This window comes from Hipposideros armiger, unplaced genomic scaffold, assembly GCF_001890085.2.
Source record: "Hipposideros armiger isolate ML-2016 unplaced genomic scaffold, ASM189008v1 scaffold_1151, whole genome shotgun sequence".
Lineage (NCBI taxonomy): Eukaryota > Metazoa > Chordata > Mammalia > Chiroptera > Hipposideridae > Hipposideros > Hipposideros armiger.
Window position 1 is genome coordinate 234,636 of NW_017732501.1, and position 15,944 is coordinate 250,579.

A 15,944-nucleotide genomic window follows, 5' to 3' on the forward strand; every position below is an offset into this window, starting at 1 on the left:
GGACTGGTGGGGGGGGCAGTCGAGGATGAGGCTGTAAGGCAACAGTATTATATGTATTGTATATATAATATATACATACATGATATATATATATATATATATATATATATACACATTTTTGAGAGTCACTGACAATGTCTATTTAAAAAATATACACACCTGTACCTAATAATAAGGTTCAAATACAACAAAAGTTGACACAAGCAAAGAGAAATGCACAAATCACCATCACGCTGCCCTATACAGAGTTAGTAAGTGAAAAAAAATTCAGAGAGGGTATACAAGCTTTGAACAACACAATTCACAGTTGGAGATCACATTCTTTTGACGCAATAGATGAAGCATTCATGGGAAGATACAAAGGACTTTGCCACTCGGCAAGTCTCCACAGATTTCAAGGAATGTTCATGACACAATTCACTTATGTGACCACTGAGAAATTAGGTTAGAAATCAATAACAGTAGTACTGTTTGTTGCAAATAGAAATGCACTTCAAAATGATGAGTGAAATGAAAAAATCCTAACAAATTTAAAAATACTACTTAGACATGAACAATAATGATAATACAATAAAACACATCTTTTGGGTCTTAGATGGAAATATATGGCCTTAATGCTTTAATTAAAAAAGAAAAGGCTGACTCATAATTAGCTAAGCATCCAATGTGAAAGACCCCATCATTAAATCCACGTAAATCCCACCGTCGACCCAAATCCCGTCTCACCTCACCGGCCCATCGCTCAGCCCATAATACCTGGGTAGCCAACCACTTCAAAAATTACCACAGCGCGGCTCAGGCACTAACCCCTGGGTCCTGAGAACCGCTTCCCTTTCGAGTTCTGACCTCTAATGCTGCGGTGTCTACCTGGCGGGAGACGGGGTGTCTGATGCGTACGCTCAAAAGCACCTGCGAAGCTGCGTTCCGCAATCAACAGGGCACAGTCACCAGCGTCTGCGACAGTTCCCTTGCCATCTGCTGCTTTTGGGGCTCGGCATATGGCTGTACCCAAACGGCGCTCCTCTGTGGGCACTGCCATCTTGGAAAGGTGTCCAAGCTGTACAGTGGAAGAAGCTGTTGCCTCCTGCCTCATGCAGCAGAACAGTGGGGCTGCCCTGGGAAGAGGTGGCCTGCCCTTCTTTGGGTCAACTTCCTGGTGGATAGGCATTTTTGGAGTTAGGCTCTGGAGCTCAACTTCTAGAGCCTAAGTCCAAAAAAATATACACACCTGTACCTAATAATAAGACACAGGGTTGATGGGGAGCCCGTTGCGAATGAAAAGAGTAAGACTAGAGTTTGGGAGATACCACTGGAGGAGAGAGGAGAAATGTCACGATGGAACACCCCTCCCCCCGCCCTTGGGTGATACTATGGAGTGTTCTTGAAAGGATGCTCTAGGAAAGTGGTAAGGGCTCGTCATGGGAGATAACAGGAGGAGAGAGGGCAGAGAAGTAGGAGTGGTAGCGTCCAGTCCCACCGAGCTGAGGCAGTGAAGTGAGGACCTAAACGTGCCCATAATCTCAATCATCCCCCACACTAGCCAAGTCGACTTAACTGAAGTAATAACAGGTATCAATAAAAATAAGGGAAGAGGGTAAAGGAGGTCAAATATATGGTGATGGAAGGAGAACTGACTCTGGGTGGTGAGCACACAATGTGATGTATAGATGATGTATTATAGAATTGTACACTTGAAACCTATGTAATTTTACTAACCATTGTCAACCAATAAATTTAATTATTGGGTCATCGGGAAAGTCATGACACATTTTTGCATTGAAAAACAAGTCATGAATTTCCCAATGACACAATAAAAAATAAAAATAAATTAAAAAAATAAAAATACGTTTTAAATTGATGTGGTCAATGGTTGTTTCCTCTAATGTAATGTGTCAATAAAAGCATCTTCTAGGATACTTTATTATTCATAGTTTCTTGTAAAATAAAATCTAAGTAATAATTATGCAAGTTCAGCATTAGGACAAATTTCCAACCCTGACCCACAATAAGTTTGCTGCTCCTTAACACCTCAAATATGGAAATTACAGAGGTGCCATTGCCCTTCTGGAAGATGTCACAGGGCAGAGGTGAAAAGAATCCAGTATATCCCTTCAATGGATAAACTGCTACACATTCTTCAAAACCCAGCCCACACACCACCTATGGGAAGCCCTCCATGACTGTGGCAGGAGAGTCCATGCCAGCTGAAGGCCCCTCCGACCCAGCAGGTGAGGAAAGCTTTTTGAAAGGACCTGACCCTGAGCTCTGTTGTCCTCTATTCCTCTATCTTTGTGCACTTAGACCAATCACATGCTTTTTGGGCCCCAGTTCAACATTCTGGACAGTATAGGGCTGAAATCTAATTACGGAATAGTCCTCTGTCTCTCCCACAGCCTTGGATTGGATAATTTTTTGTTGAGTGAACAAATTAAAGAAGAAATTGAATCTGTGGAAGTTTGCTAGCACACATTCATGTCTGAAAATGTTTCCAGCATTATCATTACTTTTGTTGGGTGTGATGATGGTACTGTGGTTATATTAAAAGAAGGAGAGAGGCCAGCTGAGTGGCACATTGGTTAAGAGTTTGCTTGGGAAGCCAGCTCTGAGCAGCAGGGCCCTGGTTCAGATTCCACATGAGGGCCAGTGACGCTGTGCCCTCTACAGCTAAGATGGTGAACCACAGCTCAATCTGGAGCTGGGCTGCCGTGAGTCGCCAGCAACGGCGTAGGTTGCAGCCCCTGCTGCAGTGGGCTGCTGTGAGCCACCGTGAGCGGGCTGTCCGATGGCCTGCGAGCAACTGCCTCACCCAGGAAGAGCGCAATGATAATACCAACGTGGGCCACTGAAACGATGTCATCCACAACTAGACTGAAGAACAAAAAGACAGCAACTTGTTTGTTTCCCTCCCCCAGTTCCCCAATAAAATCTTTTTTGTTTAAAAAGAGGAAAACAAAGAAAAAGAAAAAAGAAGCGAAGTGCTGTCATATGTTAGAGATTTATACCTAAGTATATGGGTGAAATGATATGAAGTCTGTCCAGGTTGCAGGACAATCAGTGGTAGGGTGTAAAAGGATAAAAGGAGACACTGATTTTCCCATTTAAAGTGGCAGCCCCCCGAATTTTCAACTTACATCACTCTGCCCCATCCACCCTCCTTTAGCAGTTAACACCTTTTCATAAACAATGTTTATTTGCTCTCTTCCCCACTAGGATGCCGGGTCTACAAGCTAGGGATTTGGGGGCTTTTTTGTTTTACTAAACATTAAGTACCAAGGACATTGACTGGTGATCAATAAACATTTGATGAAGGAACAAATAGAGTCTTATATACTTATAAGTTCTCCATCTATTTAGTATTTCCTGCATTACTCATGCCAAATCAATTTTATAATTAGTTGTGTCATACAGAGATGGATGCCTGCAGAGTCTTTTGGAGGGAATAACTAATCTTTTAAGAAAATGGATCCAGTGTGTGTGTGTTTTGCTGCTCTCTATAAGTGTGGTAAAGATACCAGAAATAAAGCAGCTGATTACTCCACATATGTGAGAAGCAAAAATCACTGTACTATCAGCATGAACAAGTAAATAAGCAAACAGTAAATGAATAATTTCTGATAGAAAGGAAGGCTATGAAGAAAACTAAGGCATGGCAAGGTGCTACAGTGGTGGGGTAGGTCAAGGAAGAAAGATATGTGAAGAAAAGACATTTGAGCAGATATGTGAGTGGCATGATGGAGTCAGCCATGGAGCCAGAACATATGAGGTGTGATCAGAAACTATGATGAATGTTTAAATGAAATTTATTACAGTAAAAGACACATTGCCATTAATCCCCCTCAAAATACTCCCTCCCGTTTTGAACACACGTATCCCATCATTCTTGCCACTTTCTGAAGCAGTTCTGGAAGTTCTCTCTCGAGAATGTCTTTAGTTGCACTGTCATGGCTGCCTTTTTTGTGTGTGTGTTTCTTTAGCACTTTTTTTGCAGTTCGAAGCAAAATTTCATGCATTGTTCATGAGCCATGATTTATAGCACACTTTAAAACATACCTTCTCTCAACCATAGCTCATACCCGACTAATTGCACCAAACAGGTTGAAACTTGTCACACACTGTTACTAAGGTTTGACGCGCCACTTCCTGTACTGAAGATCCCTGCCTTTCGGTTGGATGACACTTGGCATCAAGATTCACAGTATTGTTTGATCACACCTTGTATATGGCAGGGGCCTCAGTGAGTGTCAAGGCCATAAAGCTCTTGGCTCCTTGCTCGTCTTACCACTGGGTGGCGTCTCTTGTCTGGGGCCAAAGATTTTCTTGCCCCATTCAAGGAAGGGACAGCACTTTTCTCCATGCAGACTTTCTCTTTTTACACTATGATATTTATCTAACAAACAATGAAATTTTCCCAATTAATTGAAATATTCAGTTAGTTTTAATAATATAATTAGCACTTCTGCACCTATCACCTAAAAGAAATGGAAGGGTCTTGACAATATCCATCTATTTGTATGTTCCCCCAATTCATTGCCTTGCCTCTCCTCAATTGAGGTAAACATATACTGAATCCCAAGTTCATCAATTTTTATTCCCTTTTTATATAATTTTATTGCAACTACACAAAATCCAAAGTAGTTCATGTTCTTTATATTAATAGAATTTAATTTTATATAAGTGTTTTATAGAAGTGTGTTATGCTTTATATAATCTTTCAGGAATCACAGGATTTTACCTCTTAATAGTCATCCATCTTGTTGGGTATTGTTCTAGTTCATTCATTTTAACTCCTGTTGATGAGCATATTTTTGTTTCCAGGTTTTGCTGTTGTGTACAGGATGCCATGCATACCCCAGGTTTAATGTGCAAGTGTTTCTCTTGGATATATTTCTAAGAGTGGACCGGCTGGATTGTAAGGTATACAAATAGTCACTGTATGAGGGAATGCCAACTATTTTCTAAAGTGGTTTCACTGATTTACATTCCTTAAACAGGGCAGAAAGATCCCATGGGTGCACACCCTCCCCAGTAATTAGTATTGTCAGACTTAAATTTTTGCAAATTGAATGGGTGTAAAATGTCATCTCCACATATCTTGATTTGCATTTCTCTGATCACTAATGACTTTGAACATCTCTTCATATATTTATTTATTGGCTCTATCTTCCCTTCTTTTCTGAAATGGTCTAACAGATATATATTTTTTTAATATAACCTAGTACTATTATGACACTCAACAATAGCAACAATGATTCCTGACACTCTATTAGAGGTATATGTATGCCAAATGTGCTTCCATTGATTCCATTTCTTCTTTCATTTGTTTATTCAACAAACACCTAGAGCAGGGTTATAAGGTTAGAAAGAGAATCTGGGATAATTAGAGTCCAACACTCTAAGAAAGCAAAAATTAGGTCAGACTGTAAAAATCGGCCCTGCCATTCATCAGGCTGGGAGAACAGATACAGATTAAAGTCAGATACAAAATGAACAGGAAACATTATTTATCCCAAGGACATGCTGCAACCATAAAGAACTCCTACTATGAGTGACACTGCTCTCTTAGTCACTGAGAAACTTTGTTCTCTACAATCGCAGACTATCAGAAACTGCTGTTTGAAATGTATGAATGAAGAAGCATCCCACTCTTGCTGGATATTCTAAGTCACTTAGTCACAAAGAAGCAGCCATGATTTCCAACCCTGGCGCAGAGATAAGGAGTATCTAGATACAACATTCTACATCTATCTTAACTTTATTGTTTCCAAGGAAGCAGGACTCTGGGTTCACTTTGCAGTGCCCATACAGACTGGTTTGCTTTGAGCTTATCAAAACACTGCTTTATTTACATTTCATCTGAACTTCACCATTCCTCAGAATCCTATAACCCTATCTTTTCCTTTGTTTACTGAGGCACCCCACCGTTCCTCTGGTGTGTGGTCTCCCTTATTGATTGATGGATCTGTCAAACTACAAATTAGTCCCAGATGGTCTTAGGCTGATTGGAGCAAGACACTCTCACATTCCAGATTGCTAAACTGAGGCCCAGAGTGGATGTGACTGGACTGAGAGCATTTATATTGACATATCGCATTAGGTTAAGGAAAGATAAAAAATTATTATTGGTACTTTTATTTTAGCTGGAGTAGCTGGAGTGGGAAATAATGTAGACTACGGGAGCATTCAAACCCCAGGGCCAATCGCCACAAGCACAGCAGAGGGGAAGCTAAAACTGATTTCTCCCCGTTTTTCTCCAGTGCTATATTCTAGGCGGCCTTGCACATCGCTGATGTCTTCCCCTTTTTTGCTTGTAGTATGTTCCAGAAGAGGCCTATAACCAATCTGACGTCTCCCCTTTCTCATCCTGTGGTATCTGCCAGGAGATGACAGTCACTGGCACTTCTGGGTCTTTCCAGAGGCCCCTCAGCTTCTCTGAACATTAGTACACAGATTTACAGAGTACGGATCAAAAGATTCATCCTCCAGAAAGCCCACTCAGAGAAACGTCCTCAGCCCTGCTCCCCGCCACCTGTGTGATAGCTCCTCTGCTCGGCTCTGTGACTGTAGAGGCTTCCTCATCTTCAGTACGGGATGGACATTCCTCCAACATGGCGCACCTCATAGGGAAGCACGAAATGGGCACGGCCATGTTCCCCGCCTGACCACGCTGCCGAGGGGCACGGAATAACCCAAAGAACTGACTCCGTACAACTCCATGTTGACTCTTGGCCGTCAGAGGCTTCAAATGTGGTTTTGCGCATGTTCTAAACCACGCCCCCTTCGTGCAAAACCCCAAACACCGAGAAAGGGCGGTGCTAGGGGTGGTGACCGGAAGCGGCTGAGGTTCTCAACGGCGGTTTAATAGGTGTCAGGAAGGATTTCAGTGCTCCGCCGGAGGCAGGTCGAGACGATGCAGCCTCCGAGAGGGTGAGTGTCGGGGAATTCTGTGTGGTCAGTGATAGACTCGATTGTCTAGCTGTCGTTGGAAGATTCGCTCATTATTTTGCAGGCTTTTCTCTTTTCTCATATCAATGCCTTGAACTTCATACTAAGACCCGCAAGGTTTGGTGCATTATGCTCTGAGTGTTTTTTAAGAGTTGAAAATTTTTCTATTGCCCATGAGTTATTTAGAAGTGCGTTTTCAGTATCCAAAAGTTTATCTTTTTAGTGGATTTCTAACCTTAGTTTTCTGTGGTCCGAAGAATGTCTGCGTGAAGCTCATTTCTTGAATTATGAAGGGATTCATGGCCTAGTATGTGAATTTTTATAAATGTTCCATATATAACTCGACAATAATATTTACTTGTTTAGTTGTCAGTTGTGTCATACAAGATTTGTACTCTTTTTTTTTTGTCTGCTTCTATTCCGGAGAGAGGAGAGAGAAATTTTCTGCTGTGATCTGTATTTGTCCATTTCTTCTTCCTGCTGTTCATAATCCATTTGAGTTAAGTTTTGTATGAAGTGTGAGCCTCAGATTGAGGTTCATTTCTTTGAATGTCCAATTACTGAAGCACCATTTGTTGAAAAGACTATCCTTCTGTTGATTTGTTTTGCACCTTTGTCAAAAATAAACTGGCCATTACTATGTAGTGCCAGGTGGGTACTAGACTATAATGGGGGGAATCACTACATAGGTTGTATAAATGCCTAACCACTGCGCTGTACACCTGAAACTGATATAATGTTGACTATCAACTGTACCTGAAAAAAATAAATGAATAATTTTTTTAAATTGGCCATACTTTGTGGGGCTATTTCTAGGTTCTGTATTTTGTTCCATTGATCTGTGTGTCTTTTAATCATGATTAGGTGTTGAATTTTGTCAGTACTGTATAAATTTGTTTGATCTTGTGACTTTTTTTCTTTATCCTGTTAAGATGGGTGAATGCACTAATTGATTTTTTAATATTGAACCAGCCTTATATTCCTGAAGTAAATCTCACTTGGTTGTGGTATATAATTCTTTGTATATATTGCAGGAATTGGTTAGTTAATACTTCTTTTGAGGATTTTTGTGTCTAGGTTCATGAGAGATATTGGTCTACACTTTTCCTTTTTTGTTCTGTCTTTGCCTGATTTTAGTATTAGGGTAATACTGGCATCATAGAATGAGCTGGGAAGTGTTCTCTTTTATTTTCTGGGAGAGATTGTGTAGAATTATGCTAATTTTTCTTTAACTATTTGGTAGAATTCTCCAGTGAAACCATCTGGGCCTGGAAATTTCCTTTTGGAATCTTTTTGATTATGTCTTCAATTTCTGTAGTAGTTATATGACTGTTTAGATTATCTATTTAATGACTTTTCAGAGTATCTATTTACTAGTGGGTGAGTTGTGGGTGTTTGTGTTTTGTGAGGAATTGGACCATTTCATCCACATTGCTGGATTTATGTGCATAAAGTTGCGTGTGGTATTCCCTTATTTTTCCTTTTAATGGCTGCAGGATCTCTAGTTATACCTCCTGTTTCATATCTGATATTGGTAATTTGTGTCTTCTCTTTTTATTCAATCTTGCTACAGGATTACCAATATTATCGACAATCTTGCTACAGGATTACTAATATTATTGACATTCTCAAAGAAACAGCTTTTGGTTTCATTGATTTTCTCTATTGTTTTTCGGTGTTCAATTTCATTGGTTTCCGCTCTTATGTTTATTACTTCCTTCCTTCTGCTTGTCTTGGGTTTACTTTGCTCTTTTTCTAGTTTCTTGAGGTGCGAGCTTAGATTATTGATTTAAGACCTTAATTCTTGTCTAATGTAACCATTTATTAATAGAAATTTCCCTTTCATCACTGCTTTATCTATGCCCCACTAATTTCAGTATGTTGTATTTTCATTTTCATTCATTACTTTTTATTTTATTATTATTTATTTTATTAGTTTCAGGTGTACAAAACAACATAACCGTTAGACATTTACACCCCTCACAAAGTGATAACCCCGCCAAGTCTACTACCCATCTCACATCATACATAGCTATTACAATACCATTGACTATATTCCCTATGTTTTACTTTACGTTCTGTTACTATATACACACTCGTGTGTGTGTTTGTGTGTGTATACATACACACACACTGAGGGTGCCAGAAAAATGTATACACATTTTAAAAAAGGAAAAATCTGTTAAAATTACACTGACAGTAACCACTTTGAGCAACTCTTGTAATTGCAGAAGTCAAATGTGACTTGTATTCATCTTTTGTTATTGGTATATATTGAGTATTACAATTTTAATAGTTTTCCTTTCTTAAAATGTATATACATTTTTTTTGGCTCTCTCTCTCTCTCTCCATATGTGTGTGTGTGTGTGTGTGTGTGTGTGTGTGTGTGTGTGTGTGTATATATATAAAATTATAGTTGATATTCAATATTATATATTAGTTTCAGGTGTACAGTGCAGTGGTTAGGTATTTATATAATCTATGAAGTGATCCCCCTGATAAGCACAGTAACCATCTGACACCCTACATAATCTTTACAGCATTATTGATTATATTTCCTGTACTGTATTTCACATCCCCATCATTCATTGCTTTTTAATTTCCATTGAGATTTCCTCTTTGATCCATGGATTATATATAAATGTGTTGTTTAATTCCCAAGTGTTTGGAGATTTTCCTGTTATTTTTTTGTTATTGATTTCTAGTTCAGTGCTATTATAATCAAAGAACATATGCTGTATGATTTCAATTTGTTGAGGTTTGTTTTATGACCCTGGGTTTGGTATGTCTTGGAGAATGTTACATGGGTGCTTGAAGAGAATGTGCATTCTATTAGTGTTTGGCTGGAGTAGGGTGGGTATGTTCAGTTAGGCTACGCTTTTCTTGATCCTTTAATTAAGGGTAGTAGGATTTTCTCAGAGCTTTTTGGCCTGTGCCTGTTGACTGTTTTAAGTTTCTTCAGTACCCTGTCTGTGAGATATGGGAGGGGAAATGAAACCCAGGTAGCTCACCACTGTGTTGTTCCCTAGGCCCTGAGGTCTGTGGGCTGTCTGCCTTTCTTTTGTACCTTTCAGAGTCTTTGTATTTATTGTGCTACATCATTTTTTCCTGGTTTCTTCTATATTCATTGTTCTATCTGTTCTTTCCTTTATTAACTTTATTAATTTACAGTTTTCTAGGGAAGCACCTGTTTCACATGAGTATTAAAGTATGTTGTTATACAGTTATACACAATATTCCACAATAACTACTTTGAATCACTGCCCTATCTGGGAAAGATTTTTCCTCTTTCATTTTTTATATACCAGGGATGCCAAGAAAAATGTATACAGATGGACACTTGGGTCAATGTTGCTCAAGCAATAGTTCGCCATAATCAAAAGTGTCTGGACGCTGATGGTAACCACTTTTAGCACCTTTTGTAATTGCAGAAGTCAAATGTGACTTGTGTTCATCTTTTGTTATCAGTACATATTGAGTATTATGATTTTAATAGTTTTCCTTTCTTAAAATGTGTATATATATATTTGGCACCGTGTGTGTGTGTGTGTGTGTGTGTGTGTGTGTATTTTTTCTCCTCTTTTATCTGGTTTGCTAGGGCATAATCTATAACATTGGTCATCTCAAACATCCAGCTCTTTGTTTTCTTTAAACACCTTATTGTTGTAATTATTTGATTTATTTAAGATTTAATTTTCATTAATTACTACTTTCTTTTGGGGATTACTTAATTTTTGTTTTTTCTACTTCTAATGTTTTAGGTTGCATACATAGCTCTTTTTGTTATATTTATTTTTAATTAAAAATAAAGCTATTTAAAGTAAATTTCACTCTCTATATAACTTCAGTGTATTCCATGACTTCTGGTGAAAATTGTGTAGCTTCTGTATTGATTTCCTACTTTAGTCCTGGGTTATTTAGGAAATTATTTCTTTTCTTTTAAAACAGACTTACTTAGGTATATAAAACATATTTGGTTAGATATATTCCAAGACTATAAAATTTACCCATTTAAGGTATACAATTCAGTGGTTTTTAGTACATTCACAAAATTGTGCAATCATCACCACAGTCTACTTTTAGAACATTTTCAATGCTCCAGAAAGAAACATTGTACATATTAGCAGACATTCACCATTCATGCCACCTCTACACCCTCAGCCCTAGGAAACTACTAATCAATTTTCTGTCTTTATGTATTTGCCTATTCTGGACATCTCACATAAATGGAATCATAAAATATGTGGTTCTGTGACTGGCATCTTTCACATAAGATAATGATTTCAAGGTTCATTAATGTAACTTATATCAGTACTTCTTTTTTATTGCCAAATAATATCCAATTGTATGGATATACCAAATTTTGTTTACCCATCCATCAGTTGATAAATGTTTAGGTGGTTTCTAATTTATAGCTACTGTGAGTAATACTTCTGTGAATATTTGTGTACAAGTTTTGGAGTAGACATGTGTTTTTCTTTTTCTTGGGTAAATACCCAAGGAATGGAATTGCTGGATCATATTGGTGACTCTATGGGTAACATTTTGAGGAACTGCCGAACTGTTTTTCAGAATGGCTGCATCATTTTACAATTCTACCAGCAGTGTATGAGAGCTCCAATTTATTCACATCTTACCAACACTTGTTATTGTATTTTTTTCTTACTTTAGCTATCTTAATGAATGGAAAATTTTGATTTTGATTTGCATTTCCTTAATGACTAATGAGTTGAACATCTCACACTATGATCAGAGAATGTAGCCTGTTAATTCCCAACATTAAAACATCTACCAGATTTTCTTTGTGGACAAGTTATATGATGGAATTTTGTAAAAGTTCTATGGGCATAAGAAAAGAAAACATGTTCTCTCTCTCTCTCTTTTTTTTTTGGTTCATCATCTTTTTTATTTTTTAAGATTTTTATTGGGGAATTGGGGGGATGGAAACAGTGCTGGGGAATTGGGGGGGAAGGGGAACAGACAAGTTGCTGTCGTTTTGTTCTTCAGTCTAGTTGTGGAGGACGTTGCTTCACTGGCCCAAGTTGGCACCATCATTGTGCTCTTCCCGGGTGAGGCAGATCAGTCGCCGGCTTCTGGACGGCCGCTCACTGCGGCTGCTGGCCGCTCACGCTGGCTGCTGGCTACACACGGTAGCCCATGGCAACCCACTGCCACAGGGGCTGCAGCCTACGCCGTCGCCGGCGACTCATGGCAGCCCAGCTCCAGGTTGAGCTGTTGTTCAGCATCTTAGCTGTAGAGGGCAGTGTCACTGGCCCTCATATGTGGGATCCGAACCGGGGCCCTCTGGCGTCCTAAGCCAGTTCTTAACCATCGTGCCACTTAGCTGGCCCTGGTTCATCATCTTTATGTTTAAAATTTAACTTGTTCATGGAAGCCTGCAAGGATCTGTGATACAACTTTCAAACACAGAAGCACAGAGCAGCTCTGTTCTCTCCAAGAACCAAGATAAGATCACCCAGTTTGGGGTAAAGTGACTTCTTACACTCATTAAATAAGTACAAAGCTATGATATGTCCCTTGGACACCAAAATGTCCAAACGTGATTCTTAATCTAGGAGTTGAGACCTTCTTAACTCTATGGAACAATTTCTCTCTGCTGAGTGACACCACCCCAGGTGATCCCTTCCAGGGAAAGACAGCAGCCTGGCCACTGCCCCGCCTGCCATTCACAGGAGCTGTGCCTGGGCACACTCAGTCTGCACTCTCAGCCAGCTCTCGTCTTCATGACCAGGCTCCACATTTGATGAAAGCTTTCATTGTCACTCCTGGCAGAGTCTTGGGGACATTTCCTGTCCGTCCTCTGTCCTGCGTTTCATGCAGTTCATGTATACCCAAATAAGACACTGTTTCTCAGAAGGCTTGGCTCAGAGCTCACATCTGCTCTCCTGTCCCCTAGGCCTGCAGAACTGAATCTGCAGTTGCCATACAGCGTACACGTCTTCATTTGAAAGAAAACAATGGGAAAACATGGATACTATCGTTTCATGTAAAGCTCCCATTCTACATGCAGAAATTCACTTCTTCTAACATGACCCAATCTTAGACAGACAGAACTAACCTATTACCGAGGGTGCAATGACTCAAGTACAATAACACCGATTGACAGGACTTTCAATAGAACACAAATTTGCTGAATCATAACCTATGCTAAATCTGCATTGCTGACTAAATTAAACTTAACTTGTATATCTAAAAAAAATAAAAAATAAAAAAATAAAATTTAACTTGTTCATGTCTTTTATTTAACTCTTTATTTATGTTACTTTCTTGCTTTCTCTTTATCCCATCACTTACTTTTGTTGTCTTAAATAAGTTCCTCTTTATATTACACAGATACTCAAATCAGTGTCACATTTTCAGCATCTATGAAACAGAACCACATTTGTTTTGAGTCTACCACATAAAAGGTACCCATGTGGTATAGTGCTGAGAATGTGAACCTTGAGGTCAGGTAGACTGGGTTTAACATAATAACAACTAAATCTCTGTTACTGTATGCATAGAATGAAATAATAATTACAGCAACCCATAGATGACAGGATTGTTGTGCAAATTAAATGAGGTACCTGCTTCTGCACATCACATGATTTCTTTTTATAGCAATACTTGCTAATATGAATCAAAAGTTTACCTGGGCCAGTCTGGTTCTAAATGCCAAACAAACATCATCTCATTTAATTTTAATAATCCTTTGAGATAAATAGTTTTGATGTATTTCGAAAAAAAAACCACTGAAGAAACATTTTCATATTGTCATAGCTAAGAGTTGACAGAGCTAGAGTTTAAGCTTTTATATTCATTTTATTCTAAATCTATGGTCTCACTTATATTTCATTTTGATGAATAACTAGAATAGGTATTGACTGGACTGTGTCTACCCCACAGTATCCAAAGCTGTGAAGTGTACTTTGGTTCCCCCAAGAAGCATTGTTTGGGTGAATGCTGAATGACTGACCATGTGGACACTGTCTTTCCAGGTTTCTTGGAGTCTCTGTGGAGCCCTGGGACCAGATCCCACAGTGAAGGGTGCAGGATTTTCCTTCCCACCCCAGCAGCTCTGGTTGAGTTCATGGACCTCACCTGGCCTTAGGCTTCTCAGAAGAGCAGAGTTGTCATCAAGAGACTCCAAGAGCTCAGGCCCAACAGGAGCATGCCAGCCAATCAGAGCTCTCCCCAGTGGTCCCTGGCCCTGACTGCAGGAGGAAGACGTGACAACTCCTGTGAGGTAAGGAGGAGGAAGAAGGCAGGAATTCATCCAGAATGAAAGATAGCATCTCATTATATTAATTTGTGTGACTTTTTTTTTAACCAGGCAGCATAATTGGGATTTTTATTGGTCATTCACTTCCCTTGTGTTAATATCCTTCTCTTGTCCATTGCTGATTCATTTATCTTAGCTTATGGATTTAACATTTTTTGAAACATTTAGGTTCATAGCCCTTTATCATTTTCATGTATTTTCGTAAATATTCTTTGCCTCTTTGTAATTTAAAATTAGTTTTTAGTTTTATTTATACAAGGTAAAAGGTGTCAAATAGTTCTTCAAGTCTTCTTTAAAAAAATGGCTCTTCTGTACTTTGTTTCTCCCAGATTCCAGCTTCCTAGAGGGAAGCACTCTTAATCTTTTTAATAGATGTTATTGTTTTTAATTTTTGCTTTTGGACATTATCTATTGCCTTTCCACTATAGAAGACAAAGATTTAGCTTTTCCATACACCCCCACTCACATACATATTTGTATATAAATATCATTGTTTTGATCAGATCCACTGTTAGTGTTTATTATTGTGACTGTTTATAGTTGAGTCATGTGGTATCCATGCTGTAATTACCATTCTTGTACAACTCTTTCTTTTCCCTGGAATTAACAATTTTCTAGTTTAGTCATTTCTTTGCTTTACTATATACATATCAATAATTCAACTCCAAATTCTTCCCAGTTGTTTAAATCTCCTCTCTGTATATTCAAACATTGTAGGTAAAATCATAGTGACAATAATTATAAACACTTATATAATGTTTACTATGTGCCCAACACTGTTATGTGCGCACAACATATACTAACTCATCTTCATAACAACCTCGAGAAGTAGGTGCCGTTGTTATTCCCATTTTACAGAGGGGAAAACTGGGACATAGAGCAAAACTATTTGGCCCAAGTTCACACAGCTAGTAATAGGGTGGGGCTGGTCAGAACTCTGGGCATCAGTGTCTTTTCTCTGAAGAAGTCTCTCCTGGAACTTCTTGACTTGCTGAAGGCTGGTCTGGTTGCTCTCTCAGCTTTACATATAGCTACTGTCTTGGTGTCTTCCCTTTGTCATCCCTCAGGAAATTCTTTTCATCTGTCTTGTGTCAGATTCCCTTTCCTGGGGATCCTGTGCCTTCCTTCCTGTTTTCTGGATCCTGTGTCTTCCTCTTTCTTGATTTACCCCCTCATTTGTGGGCACACATCCTCTCCTCTATTCTTGAGAATAGATGCATGACAGGTAGATTTTATGAAACCTTACATGTCTGAAAATGTCATGCAAAAATATATTTATTTAATACATATAATTGTAGAAATATATTTATAGAAAAGAAAAGTAATAAATGTCATGGAATTATATTTATTTGTTCCTGACGCTAAATTTATCTTTTTGGCTGGATATAGGATTCTAGGTTGGAAAGCATTTTTGTGCAGAATTTAAAAAGCCTGATTTCAGTCTAGTCCTTTTCTACTCACCCATACATTTTCTCTGCTTTTCAAAAAACTCTTATTAGTTGTTGAACTTCGTTTTAAAAAAATTATTTGTTCTACTGAATTCCATTTCTTTCTCCTTTCTAGTTTGTTTTTGAAAACTTTATCTTCCAAATCTTTGTCTCTCATTAATGCTGTTATATATTTTTATTTTATTTTATTTTTTAAAGATTTTTATTGGGGAATTGGGGGGATGGGAACAGTGCTGGGGAATTGGGGGAAGGGGAACAGACAAGTTGCTGTC

General features: G+C 38.7%; 1 protein-coding gene across 1 annotated transcript in view; it reads left to right on the forward strand.

Annotated features, from left to right (window-relative positions):
- Positions 1–6,833: 6,833 nt before the first annotated feature.
- Positions 6,834–15,944, forward strand: part of ZNF81 (zinc finger protein 81) — a 60,029-nt gene continuing 50,918 nt past the window's right edge. Inside the window, exons 1-2 of the mRNA XM_019632532.1 lie at positions 6,834–6,924; positions 13,941–14,188. Of these exons, the coding sequence (XP_019488077.1) occupies positions 14,114–14,188 (75 nt within the window). The 5' untranslated portion in view covers positions 6,834–6,924; positions 13,941–14,113. The remainder of the gene's footprint in view (positions 6,925–13,940; positions 14,189–15,944) is intronic.